A 27,704-nucleotide genomic window follows, 5' to 3' on the forward strand; every position below is an offset into this window, starting at 1 on the left:
AAAAAATAGGTATGTATGTCTGTACTATGATTTTTTGATGATACGGTTAAAAAAAAAATAAAAATTAAAGTTTAATTAAATTTCATTAGGTTATGTATTATGTAATAAAATAAACAAGTTAGATGACCCGGTCTAGTGTACGTATAATGTTTTTAATGTACAAATTCTACTATCCGTCTATTTGATTATCCATCATGGTCTCGGTCCCATACCCTGATGAATAATTGAAGTTCGACGTATATGTATTAGAAGAAGTTTCTTACTTCCTTATCTGATAAGGGAAAAGTTTTCTCTCCTGGGCATGGAAAGAAATTTCTAACTTTTTAATAAATCTGGGTCTGGATTATGATACAAAATAAAATAATTCTGCTCCTGTTATTTTTTCCCCCCTTCTTATATGTATTACAATGAAATAATCAAAGATGCATAAAAACATACCTAGTAAGCCTTGGAGGATCATCAATATCAATCTCAATTTCATCTGATACAACATCTGTACACAGTGGAGTAGTAGGAGTCATAAAAGATTGGACTCTTCCTTCTTTGCGTGAGCGAACTTGCATGGCTTCAAATATGAAAGATGTTAAAAAAAAAATTATGGAAATAATTGTGCTCATAAAAATTTATTTCAATATTTTCTGAGATGAAATATAGATATAAAATTAAAGAAATAAAGATCAGAGATCTGAAAATGATGTATGTAAAACAGAAGTGTGCTATGTTAACATATTTTTTGCTTAGTACATATCATAAGAATATAATGAAATGAAATATAGTAAACAGACGGCCCCGGGTACCAAGCGATTTCTCTGTGCTTTCACTGCGATTTTCAAAAGGTGAATTCTAGTTCTCTTTTACGTTCTTCTTCTTAATAAATCCTTTTATTTAATAGCAGCTCTTTTTTTTTCAAAAGTACTGATCAAGAGCGAGGAAGGAAAGTAACCTTTCTTTTTCCATATTTAATAGAATAACTCCTACTAATTTCGCTTGGTCACACCAGGCACTGCTCCTGCCTCCCCGTGGCAGGGCCGGTAACCTTGACAGAAAAGTTCATCTGCCAGGGGCTAAAAGGAGCCAACATGGAACAAAATATGTTTCCAACTTTAGAGCCGTTAAGCTGTCGGCCAAACACAGAAAATGACCATGATTCGTCGCAAGCAAAGAGGTTGAAAACCAATCCCTCGGTGACAGACTTATCTGCATCCTTAATAATGCACTCACTATCTGAACAGCCTCTCAGTAAGCTATCCCCCTTTCTAATTCAAAAACACCTGGAAAGTATTGTCTCCCACTTGGTCTCCCACCAAGACGGTTAAGAGACTGCAATCAGGGGACTTACTTATTGAAACTCTAAATTGCAGGCACTCTAAAAAATTACTAAAAAAGACAACTTTTGCTGGTATTCCAGTGAAAGTAACATGCAACCCTAAATACATCAAAGGGTGTAATATCTAGTTGGGACCTGATGAATGTGACAGAGTAAGAAATTAAAGAAGAGCTTCATGAACAAAATGTAATTGCTGTAAAAAGAATTATTATAAAAAGAGACAATATTCTCACACCTACCAGAAATATCATTCTCACCTTTAACAGTCCAAGACTGCCCTCATCAGTAAAAGCTGGATATCTACTTTGCCACACTCGTCCTTTCATACCAAATCCGTTGAGATGTTATAAATGCCAAAAGTATGGCCACTCTCATGCATGTCCTCATCTCCCTCTGCATGTCGTTTTACATGCAGAGGGAACCCAGTTTGTCCCAACTGTGGATCCTCCAATCACATTCAAAGTGATTGTTTGGCGAAAGAAATGATATGTCCCAACTGCAAAGGCAACCATCCTGCCTACTCTAAGACATGTGAGAGGTGGAAAATGTAGAAAAAAATTGTTAAATATAAAGTTGAAAACAGAGTTAGTTATCAGGAGGGAAGAAAATTAATTGCACCCAGTATACCTAACCGTACCTATGCCAATATTGCAAAAAAATATCAAACCATTGCCACACAAACCGATGTTACCGTTCCTTCAAACACTTCAATCTCTGACTGGGCTCGGGCTGTCCTCTCTCAGCAACAGTCCAGTGCCGTTAAGCACTCAGACCAAGCAAATAATACGCCTCTCACAATACCAGCAAAATCTCAATCTCCGCCAGTGAATGCCACTATTACAAATAATGCTAGTTTGACTTCAAAAAAGATTATTCAGGACACATCGATGGATGCAGAGTACCCATCCAAACAAGAAATATTTGCAGAAGAAGAGATGGACACCAGCCGCCCTTCCTTTCCAAAAAGAGATAAACCGAAGCCATAAGACAGCCATGTCAGGTACAGCTTCTTCTTCTAAATTCAAGTAATGCCTTACATTTTGCAGTGGAATTGCAGAGGCTTTCGTTGCAACGTTGATGACATTCAATACTTAATTCTACTTCTCTCCAGTTGGTTTCTGCCTGCAAGAAACCTATTTAACTCCTCAAATCTCCATTTCCATAAAAAAACTATTCAATCTATAGAAGGGATCGGAATACATCCAATTCTGCTCGTGGTGGTGGTGTAGCCATTTTGATTAGCTCAAAGATTCCGGCTAGACAAATCGCTCTTCAAACCCAAATCAAAGCCGTTGCTGTGCGTCTGATTACTCAGATCGCTTTAACAATTGTCTCAGTTTATCTCACACCAAATCATACTTTCGCTTATAATGACCTTGAAGAACTTTTAAGACACCTACCCTCCCCTGTCTGCTTGCTAGGGGATTTCAATGGCCACCATCCTCTATGGGGATCTTCTAAAGTAGACAGATGCGGCCGAATGATTGAAACTTTACTAGAAAAACAAAACCTCACTCTTCTTAATAGTGGCTCGCACACCCATATACAGTTACCTACTGGACAGACTTCCGCAATTGACCTATCGATTTGCTCCCCGATACTGTTTTCAGTCATGCAATGGTCTGCTCTGGATGATCCCATGGGCAGTGATCATTTTCCAATTGTTTGTAATCTGTTGACTACACAACCACCATTACAACAGCCCTGCAGGAAATGGAAATTCTCTAAAGCCAATTGGGCCAAATTTCAGTCAGCAATCACTCTTGACAAAAAAACTATTCAACTACAGCCCATAGATGAAGTTACTGATTATATTACATCCCATCTTTTAGTTGCAGCTAAGTACTCAACTCCATTAACAAATCCCCCGTCCCAACGGCATTTCAACTACTGGTGGAATGAAGAGTGCACAAAAGCAAAGAAGGAAAAAAATAAAGCATTGAATTTATTCCGTCGATCTCCAACCACAGCTAATCTAATTAGCTACAAAAAGCTAAGGGCAAAGGCACGTTACATTCAAAAGCAGGCCAAGAAAGATTCTTGGACTAGGTTCGCATCAACTATCAATAGAAACACTGACTCCAGACTAATATGGAAAAAAATTAGGTAGCTTTCTGGGAAGTTTCCAACTGTTCCTTTCCCAATTCTCTCCTGCAATGGGCAAGAACTCTCTGCTCCTCTAGATATAGCCAATGCCTTGGGCAAAACCTTTGCTCAAATATTGGCTGCATCAAACTACACTCCAAAATTCCAGAAAATTAAGGCCGCCACCGAACAGAGACCTATCAACTTTCAAACCTCACTATCACTTCCATATAATCAGCCTCTGCAATATTGTGAACTTTTACAGGCCATCAGAACAACATGAAACAGTGCCTTTGGGCCAGATGGCATATATTAATATATTATATCATGCTGCAGCATCTCGATGACAAAAACTTACAACTGCTTCTAGTCTTTTTTAATCGGATCTTCCTGGAAAATATTTATCCAACCTCTTGGAACCATGTTTTGGCATTTTTTGAAACCTGGAAAAGATCCCTCCAGTCCTAATAGTTACAGACCAATATCTCTGTTAAGTTGCCTTGGTAAAATTCTTGAAAAAATGATCCACAGTCGACTCACCTGGATCATTGAAACTCAACATCTACTGAGTAATTGTCAACATGGCTTTCGCAAAAACAGGTCCTCCCTAGATCTGATGATCCAGGCGGAATCTGAAATTCGCAATGCCTTTGTGAAAAACGAACACCTTGTCATGGTCTCCATTGATATAGAGAAGGCATTTGATACTACCTGGCGGTATGGCATTCTCGGTGACCTATATAATCTTGGTCTACAAAGCAACCTGCCCATATTTATTAGGAACTTCCTCAAGAGCCGATCTTTCCAGGTCAGATATCAAAATTTACTTTCTGCTACATTCTCGCAGGAAGAAGGAGTACCGCAAGAATCAGTTTTGAGTGCAACCCTGTTTGCCCTTAGAATTGATTCCATTACAAAAGAACTCCCAAATCGTGTAGAGGCTTACCTTTACGCTGACGATCTCTCTATTTCTTGCCATTCTCAGAACATGAGATCTATTGAAAGGCAATTGCAGATGTCCCTCAATAAAGTACAAAAGTGGGCTGAGCTCAATGAATATCGTCTTTCCCAACAGAAAACAGTTGCGATCCACTTTTGCAGTCAATGCAAATTGCATACAGATCCTGAACTTCGGATTTCAAATTTCACCATTCCGATTGCCAGCAATATAAAATTCTTGGGACTAATCCTGGACAGTAAGCTCAACTTCTTTGAGCATGTTAAATTAATACGTACCGCTTGTCTTAAAAAGATCAACATGCTAAGAGCTTTATCTGCCCTCTCTTGGGGAGCAGATCATACAACGGGATCTAATCAGTGCTTTATATAAAGCACTGATTAGATCCTGTTTAGATTATGGTGCTCCAGTTTATGATTCTGCCCGAAGGAGTGTGCTACGCTGGCTGGATCCTATTCAACATAATGCACTGCGGATTGCAATTGGTGCATACAGTACATCTCCAACTCAGAGTCTATACATTGAAGCTCTTGAGCCCCTTTTGCATCTTCATAGAAAAATGTTATTACTTAAATATGCAGCCAAAATACAGACTTGCTCTTCGCATCCTATTCAGCCATACCTTTTTATTCAACCACTATTCAATCTCTACAGAAATAAACCAAATAAAATACGACCAGCTGGCCTATAGCTCCTTGAAATATCACAGAATTGGAATGTTCCTCTCCACAATAGGCAACAGATAAAGAATTACTCCCATCCACCTTTCCTCAACTGACCTGTGATACCTATTTTCTTCAATGAGGAAAGAATCATCTACCAGCATTGACTGTGCAACAACTCCATGCTAGCCATATTCAAACCTGTGCTGACTTCTTGCCGATATATACGGATGGTTCCAAATCACTTTCAACTGTTGGAGCAGCAGCAGGTTTCCCTCTGCTATCATATCAGCTTCTCTTCCACCTGAGTATAGCAACTTTTCAGTAGAACTGTATGCAATACAATTAGCTCTAGAAAATTTGACTCTACATCCATCTGCAAAATATATAGTTTACACTGACTCTCTCAGCTCAATTAGAGCAATGCAGAATACCTCTCAAAAGAATCACCATATTTTAATGAAAATCAGGAGTTTGTTATTGCAGATTTATCATCGTCAATAACTAGTGAAGTTTTGCTGAATTCCAGCACATTCAGGCATAAAAGGGAATGAAGTGGCTGATATATCTGCCAAAAGTCCAAGTTTAGACCTAACCTCTGTCCCTATTCCAGTGCCCGATTATAATATCTTAATTCAAGCAGCATGCCATGCACAGAGTTATGGCATAACCAAACGAATAACAAACTTTTCCAGCTGAAACAAGACCCAAAGTTCTGGCACTCGAGCAATCAGACAGTGCGGCGGGAAGAAGTGGTACTCACACGAATGAGAATAGGACACACCCATCTGACTCACCTCCATCTACTAATGGGGCGATGATCCTCCTCAGTGTCCACACTGCTTAGAACATCTAACAGTCAAACACATTCTGATTGACTGTCCACAGTATCAACAACATCGAGCTGCAATACTTCAAAACCTGGCTAATCATCGAGAACCATTGACATTACATCATATCACTGGAGAGGATGCAAATGTTAATGAACTTTTCTGTTTTTTAAAACAAATTGGTGTGTATCATCGTTTATGAATAGGTTACAGAACTGAAATTAATTTAAACTGGCTTCATTATTAATTATTTTCTAATATTCCTACGAATAGGCGCACTATAGCCATAGCAGCTAATGCGCCAATAAACAACCATACCACACACACACACATAGTAAACAGACTACATTCAGTAATTTTTCTGGTATGTAATTCCTGTATTAACACAGGTTATGTGCTAGAAAGGATTTTTCTTAAGAAAAGAAATAGAATATGCTCCAACAATACCAATTTTCAGCACCCCAACACAGTTTCTAAGCATACTCTTTATTACAAAAAAAAAAACAAAAAAACCCCAGAATTGCACATATTATTTGAGTATCGTAATTTATTTACAGCATTATAATGGTGCAATTAATACAGAAACTCAATATAACAAAAAGCAAGTAAGGAGTATTGGGTTATTTTCTTTTTCCCCAAGCAGATTAGTTCTGAACAAATAAAATCAATCCAAAAGAGAGTAGTCAAGTTAATAGATAATCCCTTTCTTACAAAGTCACATCACTTCCTATTACAGAAAGTTTCAGCTGTATATCTAAAAGAAAGTAGGCATGTTAACAAACAATCCCTTTCTCACAAAATTACACCACTTCCCATTGCACAGAATTTTATCTACATACCTTTTTTTACAGATATTTTCATGGGCACTATTCTTAGCCAACATCCACTCAATTCAACTCTGAACTTGATATTCTTCACTTATTCTCCCTACTTCTGTTCTCTGGGATAGTTTTCATCTACATATTTCCTGAAAGTGTATAAATTCAATATACTTGTATAACCTGTATAAATTCAAGTCCAATGGCCATGAATTTCTTCTGGCTTTCTGATTCTTGATTATTTATGGCCAGGGGTGGGCCATCCTGAGGGTGCAAGGGGTGTACTTCACCTGGGTGTCAACATTCAAGGGGTGCCTGAAAACCTAAAACTTACATATACATATGAATAAAATTTTAAAGGCAGTGCCAGATTTCAATTGGCACCCTAGGAACACCCCTGCTTATGGTACAACAATACTACAGGTTCCGGATAACCTTTCATTTTTGAGGCCACCATTAAACAAAAAGGAAGTAAAATAGTTAAGGCCAGAAGATAACACGATATTGTGCCTGTGAACTGCATATTCTAGGACAGTGTGAATGTATGTGCCTGAGAAGGTGAAAAAACTCAACCCCATCTAAAGCAATCTATTTCTCCAAGTCTAAAATGGGAATTGCACATCAAACTTTTTTTTAAATAAATGATAAAGCCATTATACTGTCATGATGGAGTGGGGGAGGGATTCTAATATAGTAAGGAATTCAGACAGCCCACACACACCATTTTATATAGAATACTATAAGCCAACTGAGGATTTCCTGTCTAACAGACCACTGACACTGTTTACTACAATGTGGAGAAAAAATTATGAAGTATGAGTATTTATATCATTTTAATTTTATGATTACAATACTTCTTTGTAGTCTTGTACAATGAAGAAAAACACTTTTTGAATTACTATATTTTTTGATGTACTGCACTGGTATTAGTGAGTGGTGTCATTAACCACATAAGGCATGTGAACATATTATTCAAGGAGAAACACATTCATACCAGTATGCATCCACAACCATTTGCACGTCAACTGAAGTTTATCATAACTGCAGTCAATATTTCTCTCCTCAGCAGCTGTGACTTCACCTATCAATTTTTCAATGGTAGCCTATTATTCCTGTAGACATTACCCATCAGGAATCTGGTGGATAATGTCTACACAAGATGAAATCAGGAATTCAGATCTGGTGAGTGTAGTGGCCAAGATGAACCAATCCCGCACTGTACAGGTTATCAATTAGGGATAACTCTTATTATCAAAATGTTCCTTCAGGAAATGAAGTACCATATTTGTTATGTGGTCTTGCCCTGACTTGTTGGAAAAATATTTCTGCCATGCCTTAAAGAATTGGAGCAAAGTGTCTTGAAAGAATTTCAGGTAACATTCTGCATTAGCTGTGCCATCCATTAAAACTGGTTTCATGATTCCCAATGATGAAGCTGTACATGAAACTATTTTTAAGGATTCAGAGTGTCTTCATGACAGTGGTATCTTACCACTCCATATATGTATAATCCGTTTATGGACATAGTTGCTAAGATGGAATTGTATTTCATCAGTGAACCATATGAATGAACCAATTGTACTTCATCAGTGAACCACAGTGAATAACTTGCATTGGTTTCCAAATATAAATGAAATGAATCGCCTTTCTTTGTCAACATCAGCCAGGGATTGCTACATTTTTAATGAAATGGCTTTAAGCCTATTAGTTTTAAGTAGATGTCTGCTTTAAACTAGTTGTTGTAACAATAATTTCATAGATTTCTTGGGCTACAACTAATAATTTCTGCACATGTAATATTTTAGGCATTATCACAGACTTCTTTCACTAACAAGCAATTTCTTATTGTCCATCACAGAATCAGAATGTTTAAACTTTTTTAATTTATTAATCCTGAAATTCTTGCTTTTCTGCAACTGAATCAACTGTAAACTCATGCTGCACTACAACAAACTACCAGTTTGATAAACCTTTTAACAAAATAAAAGGAAACAAAAGCAAAATGTTGCTCAGTAGTGTACTCCATCTTGCTTACAGGACCTTTCTACTATGTTGCATGATTAACCAAATAAAAAGACCCCGTGTCATGTTTAATGGCCCCAAAGTCATCAATACCAGCCGAATACATCAAAAAATAGACATTTGTCTACACAAGATGAAATCAGGAATCCAGATATTGCATCTTTTCTTGATAAACTTGTGTAGGCAATATTCATTTATTTATGAAATAGTATATCTTGTCAGGCACAGCTATTTTAAAATAAATAAATAAATAAATAAATAAAAAAACACTTAGTAAAATTAGTTACTTTAGTAAAATCACTATTACATTTTTAGCATTAGCATTAGTAGAGGCATTTGATGCAAGAAAGCAAGCTTATGCAGCATCAGCCAAAAAAAAAAAAAAAAAAGTAACATAAATAAATAAAAATAACCACTTCCACTTCACCCCTCTGTTCGTTCGAAATACCTGTCCAGCTGAGCCTTAAACTTATTTAGGCTATCAACTTCCACGACAAGGGATGGAAGTCTGTTCCACCCACCAACCACCCGCTGGCTAAAGGCAAATTTCCGCACATCTATCCTACATCTGTCTTTCCTCAATTTGAATTTATGCCCTCTCAGGTGATTTTTCTGAGCTAGAGGAAGAATCCCATCAGCATTGAGCATGCTCAAACCATTCAAGGCTTTGTACACCTCTATCAGATCACCCCGCTGGTGCCTAGTTTCCAGACACTGTAATTTGCAAAACTTAAGCCTTTCTTCGTAAGAGAACCCCTTTGTCCCATTCACCAATCTAGTTGCCCTTCTCTGTACTCGTTCCAGCAGCTCTACATCCTTCCTGAAATGAGGCCTCCAGGCCTGTATACAGTACTCTAGGTGTGGCCTGACCATTGCCTTATACAAGGGAATAATCACCTCCTTATCCCTGCTAGAAAAATTCCTATATATCATTGACAATACACCATGAGCTACTCTTGCAGCTCGTCTGCACTGCTCAGAGAACTTCATATCTGCCTGCACCACCACCCCCAGGTCCCTTTCATTCTCTACCACTGTCAGTGTAGTACCACAGAGTTGATACGTTGCTCTGGGGTTGCTGTTTCCCATATGTAGTACTTTACATTTGTCAATGTTAAACTTCATTTGCCACCTCGAAGCCCATCTGCTCAACCTTTCCAAATCCTGTTGCAGCAGCATAGTGTCAGTAGTGTCCTTGACAACCCTGCCAACCTTCGTATCGTCTGCAAACTTGGACATTAAGCCTGATATACCATCATCAATATCATTTATAAATACAGAAAACAATAAAGGCCCCAATACTGAACCCTGAGGGACTCCACTAATAACATTAGTCCACGATGAGCAGTGTCCATTGATTACCACTCGCTGTCTTCTCCCCCCTCAACCACCCCTTTATCCATAGCAGCAACTTGCCTCCAATGCCACACTGCTCCAATTTGTGCAGCAGTCTTCCATGTGCAACAGTATCAAAAGCCTTTCTAAGATCCAAGTATATAATATCAAAGTTATTCCCTGCATCCAGTTCTTTTGTGACTGCATCATAGTATCCAATCAAATTGGTCAGGCAAGACTTCCCCTTAACAAAACCATGCTGTGTCCTAGCTATAACTGAAGTCTTGTCTAGATGATCCTGCAGTGCTTCTTTCACCAGTGCCTCCATTAATTTTCCGGGAACAGAAGTTAAACTCACAGGTCTATAATTACTTGTGTCAGCCTTTGATCCCCCTTTGTGAATTGGGGTCACATTTGCACATCTCCAGTCAATGGGTACCTCCCCTGAGTCCAAGGAAGCTCTCATAATTATGGCTAAGGGTTTGCTTACCTCCTTTGCTGCCTCCTTTAATATAACTGGATAGATCCCATCCACCCCAGGTGCCTTTCTTGTGTTTATCTTCAACAATTTCTCCTCCACTTTGCTCTCAGTTATTACAAGATTCTCTAGCTTACTGCTAGAGTTGAATACACCTCTGGCATTCCCCTCGCTGAATAACTCCTCATGTGTGAATGTCGATGCAAAATATTCATTTAGTTTGTTAGCTACCCGAGCAGGGTCATCAACAGTTGACCCATCGATCTCAAGTGGACCAATCTGATTCATCCCCTTCCTTCTAGAGTTTACATAAGTAAAGAACTCTTTGCTGTTTTTCTTCGCATCCCTTGCCAAGGATCTCTCGTAATCTGCCTTCGCCTGCCTAACCTCCTTTGTAACTTGGTTACAGATCAACTTGTATCTATCATAGGCGTCCGTGTCACGTGTTAATTTGTATGTATCCCATGCATTTTTCTTCTCTGCCATATGCCTCATTAGTTCATCTGACAACCATTTAGGCCTAAACCTTGAACAATATTTCTTAGTTGGTATGTAAAGCCTAGTAGCTTCCACGATAAGTTCTTTGAATGCTTCCCATTTTGAATTTGCTGTTGGCAATATCATCAGCTGATCCCACTGTATAGAATTTAAATACTGTCTCAGTCCATTGTAGTCGCCTTTACGAAAGCAATACCCCTTCCCTTTACCCCTAATGGTAGTTACCTCTTTGAGTAACTCCCACTTCAGCACACTGTGATCACTGCCACCAAGTGGTTCATTTATCTGCAGATTCTTAATGCATGAAGAATCACTACTGATAATCAAATCAAGATTATTACTCCCTCTAGTTGCCTCCCGAACATGCTGATGTAGAAAACAATCATCCAATAAATCCACAAAAGCCTTGCTACTGTGTGAGTGACCAGCCCCCAAATTCCAGTCAATATCTGGGAAATTAAAATCCCCCATTATAAGACTGTCTGATTTACTGGCCCACTCTATTTCTCCGAACAGTTTCTTATTATACTCATCAGAGTCATTAGGCCTATAGCACACTCCTACTCTCAATTTTGATCTCCCAATGCTTATGTCACACCAAACTGACTCGACACTGCACTGTCCAGCGATGTCGACTGGCTTCACTTCCTTGGATTTTATGTGTTTTTTAACTAATAGCATAACCCCTCCTCCCTTCCTATCCTGTCTATCCTTTCTGTAGACATTGTACTCCCCAAATTCCAGTTCTGCATTTCTTATATCTGTGTGACACCACGTCTCTGAAATCCCCACAATATCTGCCTTTGATGTTTTGAGCAACACCTCAAATTCATCAAATTTATTTACTAAACTCCTAGCATTGGTGTACACACAAGTATACATGCACCTGTTCTTTTTCTTAGCTACCCTAACACAACCCATGTGTTTACTTGTACCCCAATGATTCCCAGCAGTCTCTGAAATATCCTGCATCTTATTTTCCAGGCTGCGGCTCATTCCAATAGAAGCAGTGCAAGAATCACTTTCACCTCTGCCAGTGGCTACTGTTAATCTATTAGTCCTTGTATCCCCCCAATCTAGCAGTTTTCCGACCCACCTAACATTGCCTCGATAGCATCAGCAAACATTCTTGCACCCTTTCTATTTAAGTGTATCCCATCCCTGTAGAAGCAGTCTCTCCTGTTAACAAGTACAGACCAGGCTGAAAAAAATTCTACCCCTTGAGCCCTGCACAATCTTTCCAGGGCCGAATTGATTGACAGGGCTCTCATCATATACTCCCTCCTATCGTGTCTGTGCAGAATTGCAGACACTTTCAATTTCAACCCTAATTCACGGCTTTTTTTCATCAGTGACCTGTACTTGTCAAGTAATTCCGCCGGTCTCCTACTCTTAATGACATGATCCCTTCTCTTCTCAATCACAACCCCACCTTCTTTCGAGCATTTCCTAGCAATTCTGAAACATTTGGTTTTTGATCAACTCAGAGCATTTAAATTTAACCAGTACTAAACGATGACAATGAGTAATGCATATCTGCTTTAAATAATGCTGACATATCTAGAAAATAAACATTTTGGAATTTAACACTGCATAACTGATAGCTTTCAGATTACTTTCAATAAGAAAACTTTTATCTCAAAGTATAAGTTTCTTTTATAAACAATCATTTTTTATCAGTCTACATTTATTTTTTTCTTTCTGACTTCATACTAAAAAAAGTAAGATGTTAAATTAACAAAGCTATAGAAAAGAGTACCCAAACAACTTATGATTACATATCTTTATAACTTCACACTTTTCTAAAGTAATGGAGAAAGCCATTAAGAGTACCCAAACAACTTATGATTACATATCTTTATAACTTCACACTTTTCTAAAGTAATGGAGAAAGCCATTAATAGTTCCTGAGGTTGACTGAAGCATTATTTTGAAGAGGTTTGAACATGGCAGTATTTATCCAGGTCTATAATATCTAACAAGGCAAAGTTTATAATGCTAATATAGTGCTGATAATTATGTTATCAAGTCACACATATGACTTGTGTGAGTGTAGGATTTTGATAAAGATGTTATCCTGCAACAGCAAAATTTACTTTTATTCTACAGGTGTTTATTCTTCTGTAAGAAAATTTGTTCATATTCAGACAAAAATCTCTGCCACCCAATATTTTCCTACTGCTCTTACTTTAATAATTTCTAAAGTAATGGAAAAATTATAATTGTCAGCTTGCACTATTTCAAAACCTTCCAGATGATTGATGAGCTGGAACATAGTATCCATTATTAACAGAATGGAGGATATCTTGGCATATGTCACTCATCTTTGGACAAATTTCATTGAAAGTATGGAGAAATCTAAACTATCTCTAGATATGAATTTTATCCAAAATCTGCATAAAAGGGCTTTTAAATAAGTTTTCATCCTATGGTCTGTCATTAGAGTTTTGCAACTGGTTGACCAATTTTTGCCTCTAATCCCTCTCTACATATAATGGTTGATGGATCTTGTCTTCCAACTTCAATTAATGCTGAAAATATGTTATTGTGGAAGAATACCCATATTCTTCTCATCTCTAAGATAATTTGGAAACTTATTCAAGTTTCATGTTTGACATAATTTGTTAATGAATGCATAGCACATATCATATTAGTTGCCATCTTGAAAGACTATTTTATGTTCTGAACAGCCAATGTAATTATTTAAAACTGTAATATGTGTAATTTAAAGTTAAATTTGTCATGTTTCAAGAAACCATGTTGCAAAAATTACCTTCACTTGCAAGTGTGCAGATATTATCGCTAAGTTATCTATTTTAACAAAAAAAAAAAAAGAATATATTACATCAGTAGACTTCTAAATAGTAGCCAGCTATGTACTGTAGCAATAACTCCTTAAAAGAATGCCTCAAATTGAACTCAGGAGCTGTTAATGAATTTCTCTATTGCTTTAAAAAGAGATGAAGTTGTAAATATATTGCATTTCCTTCATGAATGTTAACATATTTTTGATTACACTTTGTAATATTATTGTTAGCTAAACTTATGAATCCAAATTTTGAAAAAAAAAAAAAGAAAAAAATTAAAAATAAACACAGAATTGGTTCTCATGAAACATAAGATTCACATTTACCTTTGTAAATAACATTTAACTTTGAAGATAAATATATATATATATATATATATATATATATATAAAAATAAAACCTGAATTTGAAATATTCTTGTGCACCATCCTATATAAAATAAATGAGCTTCATTTAAACAGTGCGTATCAAATAAACTGAGCAGCAAAACTTAATTTTTTACAAATGAATTTACCAGGTTTTGGGTCCTCTGCGTAAGTATTATCACCATCATTATCTTTTTGTGTAACATTTTCTCCTCCTCCTCCGACATCTATTTTTGTTTTAGACTTTCGTCGCTTTAATACACTCGCTTTCTTTGCAACCTAAACAAATAAAAATTACCACTGTGATAAAAGATTGCTTAAACTATTCAATACATAAAAAGAATTCTATATTCAGCTTAACACTGAAATTCAGAATTTTTTAGGGATATGTAATGATTTTAAATTCACATTTGAGTTTTAAATCCCTGAAAAATTCCTCATACATGAGGAATTTTTCAGGGACGGGGATACCAGAGGGTATCAAATTCTAACTAAAAGCAAAATAATTTTGTAATAATTGAGGAGAAAGTGGAAAATAAACTGCTGAAACAAAATGTAAACAAGGCACTGGAAGCTGATAGGATCTATTCAATTATATTAGCGAAAAGCAGTAAATGAGGTAAGCAGGCCTTTGGTCAATGAAAGCATCACAGGATTCAGGAGAAATCCCTGTAGACTGGAGATGTGCAAACGTTTCTTCTATTTACAAGGGTGAGATCAAAGGGTGAAGTGAATAATTACAGCTCTGTTAGCTTGACTTCTGTTCCAGGGAAAACAATGGAATCACTGGTTAAAGAAGTAGAAAATGCAGCTATGCTGCAGTCAGCACAGATTTGTTAAGGGGCAATCTTGTCACACTAAACTGATTATCTACTATGATATATAATTCTGAGATTATATACTCAGATTTTAGAAAAGCTTTTAATACTATTCCACATAAAAGACTGCTGTACAAATTCAAGCACTTTGTTTAAAGGGATGGTTGAGTGGGAGAAGAAGAAGAGTGGTTATCAGTGGGCACTTCCCTTCTTGGACCAATATTATTAGCAAAGTCCTCAGGGTTCACAGTGCTGGAACCCTTTACGTTCACAAATTTTGAAAAAAAAAAAAAGAAAAAAATTAAAAATAAACACAGAATTGGTTCTCATGAAACATAAGATTCACATTTACCTTTGTAAATAACATTTAACTTTGAAGATAAATATATATATATATATATATATAAAAATAAAACCTGAATTTGAAATATTCTTGTGCACCATCCTATATAAAATAAATGAGCTTCATTTAAACAGTGCGTATCAAATAAACTGAGCAGCAAAACTTAATTTTTTACAAATGAATTTACCAGGTTTTGGGTCCTGGTATTTATTTATTAATATTGTAAATATTTATTAATATTTATTTATTAATATTTATTAATATTGTAAACCTTGATATGCCTTCATCATTAATGATAATGATGAAGGCATATCAAGCTTATTGTCAAAGTCTGCAGATGATATAAAGGCTGGCAGGGTAATTAATGACAGTAAAAATTGGTATTCTACTGCAACAAGATCTAGAAAAATTAGGCAGATGGGTTGAGAAGTGTACATGAGTAGCAGTAATCTCAGATTAACATACCAATTGTGTGGAACCACACTCAGGATAGTAAAGAATGAAAAAGACCTTCACCTTCAGATAATTATGCAGTCAGACATGAAGTTCTTTGAGCAGTGTAGACAGACTCTGCTAGGACAGCTCATGAGGTTTTGCCAATGATATACAGGAATTCCCCTCAGGTTCTTAATCTGAGCAAGAGGAAGAATCCCATCAGCATTCAGCTTGCTCAACCCATTCAAGACCTTATACACCTCAATCAGATCACCTCGCTGGTGCCTACTCTTCAGGCACTGCAATTTGCAGAACATAAGCCTTTCTTCATAAGAGCACCCCTTTGTTCCCTTCACCAATCTTGTTTCCCTTCTTTGTACTCATTCTAGCAACTCTACATCCTTCCTAAAATGAGGCCTCCAGACCTGTACACAGTACTCTAGGTGTGGCCTGACTATTACCTTATATAATGGGATAATCACATCCCTGTCCGTGCTAGCAAAATTCCTATATATCATTGACAAGACTCCATTACGTGCCCTGGCAGCCCATTTGCACTGCTCAGTGAACTTCATATTTGACTGCACAATTACCCCCAGGTCTTTTTCACTTTCCACTTACGGCGACTCTGTAACCAGGTAGGCAGGAGCAGCAGTGCGCAGCACACGATTCTTGATTAGACCAGGGTTCGAGCCCATGACCACCAAATACGGAGGATGCGGAAAGGTCAGTGAATGACCACCACATATCCCCAGAGCAATATGGCCTTAGTTGCTAATGCTCCAAATAACAACTTTCCACTTCCCAGAGTGTAGTACCACACAATTGGTAGGTTTCTCTTCAGTTAGTATGGCCGCCGTCTAGTGTGGACGCACGTTCTCCGCGCTCCTGGATCTTGTTCACTAATATGTGGTAACAGTGTCTACTAGTTTTTGAAAAGTTTACTCCTTAGTATAACTACTACAGTGGATCTCAGGGTGAGAAACTTTTGATTATTTAACGGGAACTTTGCAGATTATTTGCGTTTTTTATCTATATCCTTTGTTGCCAGACCGTACTGGTCACCATGCGGCTGACAGCAGGGCTATAGAGAGGCACCAATTATACTGTGGTTGCCACGCAAATACCCTGCACTAGACTTGGGAGGAATGTGTAGCACTCCCCTCCGGCACAGGGATTAGTGAATTATCTACCCCTTCAGCTGTGACCTTGATTGGGGACGGCAATTCCACCTGTGAAACCTTGAACTGTGATAACGTCCAATATCTTCAAACTATGTTAGGGAACAATTTTCGGTGAAATCATGATTTCAGTGACCCCCCCCCCCCGCTGCAATAGACTTACCATGGACAGCTTTTACTTTCGTTCCTGCTTGTATAGTGGAAAAACAGACTTTACCATAAGCTTCTGCGGCTGCGAAAACGCTAGAAGAAAGTAGCACAGGTTCTCCAAGGCTATCTTACGGCTGTGCGTCCCCCCCCCCTCACGTTACAGTGGGGGATAGCCCAAATCGACATCCGTGCACTATCTGGCTTCAAATTTAGCCACAAACCTGTGGTTGGCACCAAACTTCGTCATTCCTCAATCTCTATCAAACTGTGCAGCAATAATCTGTTATCCGAATATTCCCGATAAACCGATATTTCCAACTAATCTGAGAATATGGATACACCCAGTACAAATCCCACTGAATTGATTTGTTCATCGAGCGCTCAACAAACCACTGATAATACAAAAAGTGACCAACCTGACATTGAAATCACGGATAATTTTGAGGATGTCCGGCTGACACCGGTATCCAAAAAGAAACATAGAAAACGGGTAGTTCCCCAATCGGACAGGGAAACCCGCTCGCAAAGTGAGCCTCAAGAGCCCCAGGGATCCCAGGGCCCCATACAAGACAACCGCGAAAAGACGACAAAACAGCAAGAGTCGACTAACATCGACCCAACTCTTCCAGAGGGCACCGTTAATGAGCAGGTATTGGCCCTGCGAGTTGAACTAGAAAATAAACTAAAAGAGTCTTCCAGCCGCATTACCTCAACCCTTCGGGGCGAGATTGTTGGTATCTGGGCAAAGCTTGAAACCATCCTGCGCAACGTTCACCTTGCTTCTGAGAGGAGTGAGGCCAAACTCGAGGCATACCTCGAATGTAGGGGCACACAAATGCTACAGCGCGCCCCAACTTTTGCTGATGCGCTGAGGAACACAAAGCCAAATACGAGAACGGACCCGCCACCAAAAAGAAAGACATTACTACCAACACCACACCTGGTAGTTCTCAAGCCGGCCACAGCCAATGCACCAAAAACAAGCGAGGAGATTAAGAAGACTGTAATCGCTTCCCTTACTGATGACCTGAGAAACACTAAAATAAAATCCATTCGAAAGACCCGAAATACTGGCATCATCATAGAAACTGACTCGAAGGACGACGCTGATATGATATTAACAAATGCTAAGATACCTACCCTGGGCCTTCTAGCTGAGCCCCCAAGGAAAAAGGCACCCTCAATAGTAATTTATGACATCGACAAGGGCTTGGACCCCAACAACATACGAGATGAATTGTACAGGCGCAACCTCCAACATGCACTCCCAAAAGAGAACCCAGCTAACCTAATAAAGCCAAAGTACCAAACAAAGTCTAGAAGTGGCACTTCCTTCAACTGGGTTGTAGAACTGGCACCAACAGCCTGGCACATACTGACCCACCACAATCGAGTGTACATAAATTGGGGCTCTCACCGCTACAAGGAGCATGTAGCTGTCCCAAAATGCTTCAGATGCTGTCGTTTCGGTCACACGACCCACACGTGCACCCAGACAGAACAGACCTGTGGTCACTGTGCTGATAAAGGCCACAGCTATGAAACCTGCCCGAACAAGGCCAATGAACCAATCTGTGCTAACTGTAAAAGCCAGAAACTACCTCATGCCCACTCACTTCGGGATAATAAATGCCCTGTCTACATCAAGGCCAAGAGCACGCTCCAACAATGAATAAATTATGGGGACACTGCATAAACAGTATAACAGCAACAAGATAAAATTCCTGCAAATAAACGCGCAGCGGGCAAAGGCCGTTGTGGCGCAACTCCGACAGAAGGCAGATGAGGAAAACATCGATATTCTCTTAATACAAGAACCCTACACTCATTCAAACAAAATAAGGGGATACCCTTTGTCCTACAAAATTGTCCAGGCTCCTGGTGTGACACCCTGGGCGGCGATCGCTGTGAGGAATCCTCACTTGACTGTGATGCAGATATCTCATCTCTGTTCTCCATGGGCCGCCTGTGCCCACATCATCTCCTCTCTGGGCGACTTCTATGCCGTTTCTCTGTACTGCAGGCCGGGAGAGGACATTCTACCTGCAGTCCAGTACCTACAACATGTCTTAACAGAACTGGCGGGTGCAAAGATTGTCATTTGTGCTGACGTAAATTGCCGCTCTGCCCTCTGGCACAGTGAGACCCCAGGGCGTAGAAGTGCTGCAAATGGACAGCGGTTGGAGGAGTTCCTGGCCAATAGTGGTCTGGAAGTCATAAATAGGCCCAACAGCCTGCCGACGTTTTCCAGCTCACTTTGGGAATCTACGATTGACGTGACTCTCTCCACTAGGTCCTTTGCTAGATTTCTGTCGGATTGGACCGTACGGGAGGGCTGGTCCACCTCAGACCATCGGGCCATAACTTTCAACATGTACAGATCGATTACTCAGTCCGCAATTATCAGACAGAAGCAACACAGATACGCTTTGAACAAAGCTGACTGGAACCTGTTTAAAGAAACACTCATCAATGGGATATTGCACTTACAAACCGAGAATGTGCAAGTTCAGCATCCAGACTCCCATCAGCGCAAGGTCACGGACATAATTACGAACGCTGCAAACACAGCAATAAAACGGAAAAATCCCATCCCTGGAGCAGTCCCCTGGTGGTCAGGAGAGCTTCAGGCCCTCAGACGTGAAGTAAACCAAAAGAGGCGTGCATTACAACGAGCCAGGCAATCCTGGCCCCCTGCAGAAATTGAATACCTCCGGCAGGAGTACAGAGAAACTCAAAACGCCTACAACGCGATGATCAGGCAGCGTAAAAGACTGTCCTGGGAGCACCTGGTATCAACAGTTGGTAACTCTGACCCCTGGGGTGTCGTGTTCAAGGTAACAACAAACAAACTGCCAAGGGGAGAAGTTATTCGCTCCACAATCACCCCACAAGGCCACATGACCTCCACCTGGCAGCATTCAATTTCAAACATACTTGATTACTCTTTCAAACAGCCACCAGATGACAACTCACCAGAACAACAGCAAATTTGCCTCAACAATAACAACTATAACTCAACACTCGTGGAAGAGCCTTTCACCGTCGAGGATCTCTCTATGGCCATTGGGAGACTGAGAAATAACAAGTCACCAGGCCTGGACATGCTCGAGCCCGAAATAATTAAAAAAGTTGCTGAATTCGCTCCAGAAACCCTGCTAAACCTCTTCAACCATTGCCTGCTAAAGGGATGGTTCCCAACTGATTGGAAAACTGCGTCCATTCGGCTCATACTCAAAAATCCAACTAAACCGTATGATCGCCCTGACTCGTACAGGCCTATTGCTCTCCTTCCTGTGCTGAGTAAGGTTTTTGAGCAGCTCCTTAGACCGAGACTGGAAAACCATTACAATACTGCACAGCTACCAGCACGAAATCAATTTGGATTCAAACCGGGCATGTCTACGGTCGATGCGCTGGAGGCTATTACAAATGCTGCCAGGAACTGCACCCAGAAGTACCTCCTTGTCATCTCGATCGACTTTGCTGGGGCGTTCGACACCTTATGGTGGCCTAGCGTCCTCGGACGGCTGAGACGCACTGAGCTCCCAGGAAATCTCTACAACTGCATTGCCAACTATCTCAGTAACAGGAGCATTGTGGTTCAGGCTCCCTTCTCCAGCGTGGAACGTCGTGTCCACCGAGGTTGCCCTCAGGGCTCTGTCCTGGGCCCCCTTTTCTGGAACTCTGTACTCGACGAGCTTCTCAGTACTGACTTAGGCGATGTCCAGACCTTGGCATATGCTGATGATCTCTCCCTGATCCTGGCAGGGGACTCCAGGGCTCAGCTTGAAGTATCTGCCAACAGAGCTCTTACCACCCTTCAAGCGTGGGTCCGGAAAAACCATCTGACCATCTCATCCACAAAAACTCAATCCATTCTCCTGAAGGGCTATCTTGATCCGCAGAGGCCGCCTCAAATCAAGATACATGGCACAACCATCAAGCTTGTTACTCAGCTGAAACTCCTTGGCATTATCATCGACAGCAAACTAACATTTCTCCCACATCTCAACTATCTACAAAAGAAAATTAGAAATTACATTGCACTGGTTGCCAGGGTTACCCGCCGAGATTGGGGGCTCAAAAAACGCACTCTAGCCTTACTGTATAAAGCCATATTCATACCAGCTATCACCTACGGTTCTGGCATATGGTTCACCAAAGCCTCCACTGTGGTAGGACGAAGAAAGCTGAACATCATTCAACGGCCAATTCTCCTTACGATAACCAGAGCATGTTGCACCTCCAGCACGCACGCCCTACAAGTCCTCGCCAGTGTACTGCCCCTAGACCTTGAGGTGGCCCATGTGGGGATGATGTATCAACTCAGCAGAGGAAAGTCTACCACCTTTATTGATTTTACCATGGATCCTGCTAACACCTATTCCAGCGAAAAAAGCAGACTCCTAACCTACTTACAACAGACCTGGCAAGCCAGATGGTCTGAATCCACCAAAGGGGCCATCACCCGCAAATTTATACCAGACATATGCAAAGTATATCCCAAATCACCATCCTGGTTCTCCCCAGGCCTTCTAACCACGTACCTCCTAACAGGGCATGGTGCCTTTCGCAGCAAACTGAACCTTCTTGGACTTTCCGACAGCCCCCTTTGCACCTGTGGTGCCCAGGAAACCTGGGACCACTTGATGCATGACTGCCTACTACATGATGACCTCAGATCTTCTCTCATCACACAAATTCATTTCATCCCGAGAGATCAGGAGCAACATCTCCTGGAAGACCACCATACCTATACAGCCTTTTCGAACTTTGCTCAGGGCCTCTTCACGAGGCGGAAAACCCTACCACAACCACAGAATCAGACCCAACCAGACAATGAAACGGCCTAAACAGCCATGTGTTAAGACCACTACTTGCTTCAGCACACTGCAATCCCCGTGAAGACTTTCAACCTGCACAATAATTGTGCCTTTACAATGTAGTCTCAACATCACCTTCATCTACCATGACTGCCGCTCCGGCTTCGCCTCCCACCAAGTTGACTCACCACTGAAATGACTCTACTATCTGGACGGGACTTCTTTGTCCCAGGATTGACACTACTCGGATTTGATCCTCTCTGATTGACTCTACCAAATACATCTTCATGCAGCTCACTACTGAAATGACTTCACCACCCGGCCGGGACCTGTCTGTCCCAGGACTGCACTACTCGAATCTTACCTTCTCGGAGTGGACTCTGCCAACTATGACTTCACGCAGCATTGCTGCCAATGCCACGTGGCGATCCTGAACCCGTGCTCCCTTGCGCGGCCCTGTTTCTCCCCTGTCCTGGCGGGGAGGAGGTGAAGGTCCCCTTGTCTCCTCCCCGCCACCCCCCCCTTTCCTTCTGGTGTGGCATGGGCCTGCCTCACTGATTTTGGGGTCATCTACTCTATCGACCCTATACTTCTGTCTCTCACCCCCCAGCCTTTAGTCTCCCCTCCCCCCTCTAGCTTTCCAACTAGCGTTCATCCCATGTCAAAATTATCCTAGCCCTACACCCAAAATTCTTAATTCCACACTGTATAACTTAAAACTCCTTGGCCTGACCCAACCTCTAGCGCACCCCCCATTTTTTTTTTTGGTCCTAGCCACTGAAATCCCAGGAAATTAGGTGGCAGGACCTGCCAGAGTACTTATTTAAAAATACTGGTGTACCTGGCTTGCCTCCACGGGGCTAAGTGTGGGCAACGTTGGGCCTCAGTAGGGGTCCAGCGGCTAAATAGCCAGATGAACAACGGTACACGACACTACATCCAACAATATCCATACACTTTTAAATCTCTGGCCTTTACAGTGTTCTGTAACACGCGACAATGTAGACTACACGGAGATGGGGGTAACCCCTGGTGCCGTTAGACCCTAAACACACTTCACACTTTACCCATATGCAGTACTTTGCATTTGTCAATATTAAACTTCAGTTTCCACTTCTCAGCGCCCATCTGCCCAACTTATATAGATCCAGTTGGAGTAGCATACTGTCTTTACTGTCGTTAACAACCATGCCAACCTTTGTATCACCTTTCAAATACTTTCATCAATATTATTGATAAATATACAAAATAACAATGGGCCCAACACCAAAATCTGGGGAACTCCATTAATAACATTTGTCCACAAAGAGCAGTGACCACTAATTACCACTCTATGTAGTCTCCTACTCAACCATCCCTTTATCCATTACAGCAACTTACCCTTAATGCCATACCTCCCAATATGTACAGCAGTCTTCCATGTGCAACAATATCAAAAGCTTTCCTGAAATTAAGTATATGATATCAAAATTATTTTTGATATTCAGTTCCTTTGTGACCACATCATAGTATCCAATCAAATTGGTCAGACTTAGCTGTTACTGCAGTCTTGTCTAGCCTGCAATGCTTCTTTAACTGGTGATTCCATTATTTTTCCTGGAACACAAGTTAAACTAACAGGTCTATAGTTACATGTGTCACCTTTTGAACCTTTTGTTATTGCTATCAGTGATTTTTGGTGCCAAAACCCAGAGTCATAGATGACTCTGGGTTTTGGCACCAAAAATCACTGATAGCAATAAAAGCTGGCAATTTACTTGCTCGATTTAAATAATAAACTCAACTATGTGATCAGTGAGAAAAAATATAAGGTGAAATAAAATTTATCAAAATCAATGAAAATCCATAAAAATTCAACAAAAATTCATTAGCTACTCTGGAGTGGAAAAGAAGCATGGCTGATTATTACATATCTAATTAAAAGTTTTTATATCCAAGTATTCTCATACAAAAGGCAACCCTGTTATTTTTAATGCCAGAAAACCTGATCCTATTTAATTTCTCATAGAATTTCTATGTCTACTGTTTTCATAAAACAATAAATTGCAAAATTAATACAAACTAAAAAAATTTTACTACATGGACAACTGTTAGCTTCATACAAAGCCAAAATCGACCTGGTGTGGAATGCTGTTCTTGCATCTGGCGTGGTCTCCCCCACCCCTGTTGTTTCGTGAGTACTAATGGAATAGGCATTATTTCAGCTCTGCTAAGTAGAAATTTTATTACTTAAAAATTATTGTATTTTTTTGTTATCTTTTTATTTAAAAAATTAGCAGTGCAATTAGTATTTTTTTGTATATATTTTATAAAGAGGTGAAATTGTTTCTAACTTGGTACATTTACTTAAAAAGCAGGAGTTGAAGTTAGGTGAATTCAGCTGCCACTGTTAATCACATCAATATTTGCATTCATTTTCATATTACTATTCTGTATACCTTTTTTATAGTTCCACACGAGTATAATTGCTATTAAAAATGTTTTTACTAAAGCTATAAACTAAATTAACAACATTATGCATATAAATGTACAAAGTAAAACATAACATAGTTCGGTACTGAAATTTGGTAGCAAAATAGCATAGCATGTAATACATAACACAATCTGGTAATAACATGTGTTGTCCTATTATTACTTCTTAGTTCGTGCAGCAATTCTAATTTTTAATTAAATTTATCCAAGAATCATGCCTCAAACAATAGTTTGTTAAAAATGCATTTATTTTTAACCGTATTAGTACGTTCTTAGAGAGCACAAGGGCCTCATACTTTCACTGCGCTGTATCTGTCATACAATATTTACTTCACCGGAGAAGGCAGAATTACTTTCGTTTTTCGCATGGGAGCAGAGCCGCACCCACGAAATTCCTAACCACCGTCCGACGCCTGCCGTACGTTATTTATTCGTTGGAGCGGGCAAGCGTCCGAGTGTATTGTTGACCGAAAACAGAAAAGTCGCGGCGCTAGTCATAAAAACAGGGGAGTTACATTTTCGGAGAATACTACTAGTATTTTTATCGGAATCAGGCATCAGCAGAGTGTTTATTATTTCATAGATTCTTGTGTCGGAGTAGACGAATTTTATGTCCATTTTGGCCTTTGTGCGAACCTCATACAAACATGTAATTCTTTCAACGACTTTCATAAATCTGACTTTCGGTTGAGTCAGAACATTGTAAAGCGACAGTTCCCCAGATGTTTTTCTGCTTGACGAAACTAACTAGAAGGGAAATAGGGGGGAGGCAGTTCGGTTAGCAGTGAGGGTGTGGGGACAGTTGAAGTCGGGGTTCTAAGCAGTTGGAGCTGAGCCTTGGGGAGTGTCGTTGGTCGGTGAATGAGCTGTTGACTTGTAAGGGAGTTAGCGGAATTTGAGTTAGGATTTTGTTAAGATAGAGAGCCGTCGCAATGATAATCTTTTTTTAGAATGTGAAGAAAATATTCTTAAGAAGGGGAAACGAAAAGTCGGAAGAAGAAGGCTAAAAACTCGTTAATGAGATATAGGAAGGAATCGAGATGAACTACTGTCCTGTAACTACAGTTCCTGAGACGTTGCTGAATTATTCGGGTAAGTTAACCCTCGTTATTTAATTATAAACAGAACTTAATTGCGCTAAGTCGAACATACTTCCATCCCCCCTTTTATATATTTTTATGTGCTTAAAGACATCGATCCTCACGCACACTCATACTTTACTTATATAATATTCAGCTATAATATTTAATTATAATATTCAGTTTTAATGTTAATTATGATTATTCAGTTTTAATATTTAATTATAATTAATTCTAATTAAATATCGTCCGGTATTCATGTACAAGTTACAGTATCTATTAAATACCGGACGATATTTAATTAGAATTAATTATAATTAAATATTAAAACTGAATAATCATAATTAACATTAAAACTGAATATTATAATTAAATATTATAGCTGAATATTATAATTAAATATTAAGACTGAATATTAATCATGGCCTACAATCTTACATGTTCCACCAATGTGGTGTAATATTCGTCAGCTACGCGATGTATGAACGCACTTTGGCTGTCGATTGTTCATGAAGAACATAACAATTTGCAAACCCATACCATTATTAATTAATCCGTTGGTTACCTAAATATGTAAAGGTATAAAAGCTCAAGGCTATTTTACTAAAGCCTTATACACTGTTTTGTCTAACTGTATTTTGTAACAATTTAGTATGTTTAATAAACCATGTTTTGTTTGCTAATTTTTGCCTATTGATTACTCTCTGATGACACATGATTTCTTTGAATGGATTACTGATAAAGAACTGTTAAGGCGGCGCTTTTGATTCTAATCAAATAGAAAGGAGTCAAAGGTGAAAATCACACAACGCAATCTTTGATGTTGCAGACTAGCTCAACGTCCATCTGGGTTAGTTTTCAGAACACGGGATTTGTCCTAACTAACTGCTAGACGATTACATGAAAGCCAGGTTTCTCCGGATGCAAATATTAGTGTAACTCTTGCAAAGAACATTTATTCCTAACTGACACATCACACCATAACTGAGAATTGTTGGAACCCTAGCAAGTTTATACTACAACGGAGAAAAGACCTGCGCAACAAGTTCCAAACCAAAAAAGATCAAAGTAGCGGGAATGCTTTCACTTAGGGGAGAACTGCTGATGGTGGTTCTCTTGCAAATTATACCTACATTCATTGTGCTACTTGCGGTGACCTAATTGCAAAGTTATCTGTAGTGGGACATGATGCAGTTGAATGACATCTCTCTTGTTTTTGTTGTAGAGAGCATGAGGACCTTAGGCTATAAGTCAATGTTCAGATGGAATTATATGAGGAATTCAGGGGGTGGATATCCTCAAAAAAATTAAAAAGAGGGACCCTTCAAGCAATCAGATGTCTAGCTGAAAACTACACTCGGGCAGCAAAAGACACAACGAGATCCTCCTTGGCAGAGATCCTTGGTCCCACAGGAAGTAGATATATATATATATTTGGTGATGCAGGTGTCAGGAAAATGGGACATATACTGTGTAAAAAAGGACAGGTATGCAAAGAGAACCAGGGTATGTCTGCAAGGGGTGCTAATGTTGATCATGTTTTGGGAGGCAACCAGAGGGAGAAATACTCTTGATCTCATTATCAGTAGTGATTCTTCCTGCATTAAGAATCTGCAGATAAAGGAACCACTAGGTGGCAGTGATCACAATGTGCTAAAGTGGGATTTACTCAAAGAGGTAACTGCCAACAGGGGTAAAGGGAAGGGTTTTTGCTTTTATGAAGGCGACTACAGTGGACTGAGACAGTATATAAATTCTATACAGTGGGACCAACTGATGATGTTACCAACAGCAAATTCAAAATGGGAGGCATTCAAAGATTTAATCTTGGAAGCTACTAGGCTTTTCATACCAACTAAGAAATATTGTTCAAGATTTAGGCCTAAATGGATGTCAGATGAACTAATTAGACATGTGGTAGAGAAGAAAAATGCGTGGAATACATATAAATTAATGGGTGACACGGATGCCTATGATAGATATAAGTTGATCTGTAACTAAGTCACAAAGGAGGTTAGGCAGGCAAAGGCAGATTACGAGAAATCTTTGGCAAATGATACAAAGAAAAACAGCAAAGAGTTCTTTACTTATGTAAACGCTCGAAGGAAGGGGATGAATCAGATTGGCCCACTGGATATAAATGGTTCAACTATTGATGATCCTGCTCTGGTAGCTAAAACTAAATGAGTATTTTAGAGGTGAATTAAACAATGCT

General features: G+C 39.6%; 1 protein-coding gene across 1 annotated transcript in view; it reads right to left on the reverse strand.

Annotated features, from left to right (window-relative positions):
• Nucleotides 1–27,704, reverse strand: part of LOC150084551 (potassium voltage-gated channel subfamily KQT member 1-like) — a 475,214-nt gene that overhangs the window by 221,492 nt on the left and 226,018 nt on the right. Inside the window, exons 12-13 of the mRNA XM_090376281.1 lie at nucleotides 14,335–14,464; nucleotides 439–565 (exon numbers count right to left, since the gene is read on the reverse strand). Of these exons, the coding sequence (XP_090232407.1) occupies nucleotides 439–565; nucleotides 14,335–14,464 (257 nt within the window). The remainder of the gene's footprint in view (nucleotides 1–438; nucleotides 566–14,334; nucleotides 14,465–27,704) is intronic.

Source organism: Mastigoproctus giganteus, chromosome 6, assembly GCF_048544385.1.
Source record: "Mastigoproctus giganteus isolate SK-2022 chromosome 6, ASM4854438v1, whole genome shotgun sequence".
NCBI classification, from domain to species: Eukaryota; Metazoa; Arthropoda; class Arachnida; order Uropygi; family Thelyphonidae; genus Mastigoproctus; species Mastigoproctus giganteus.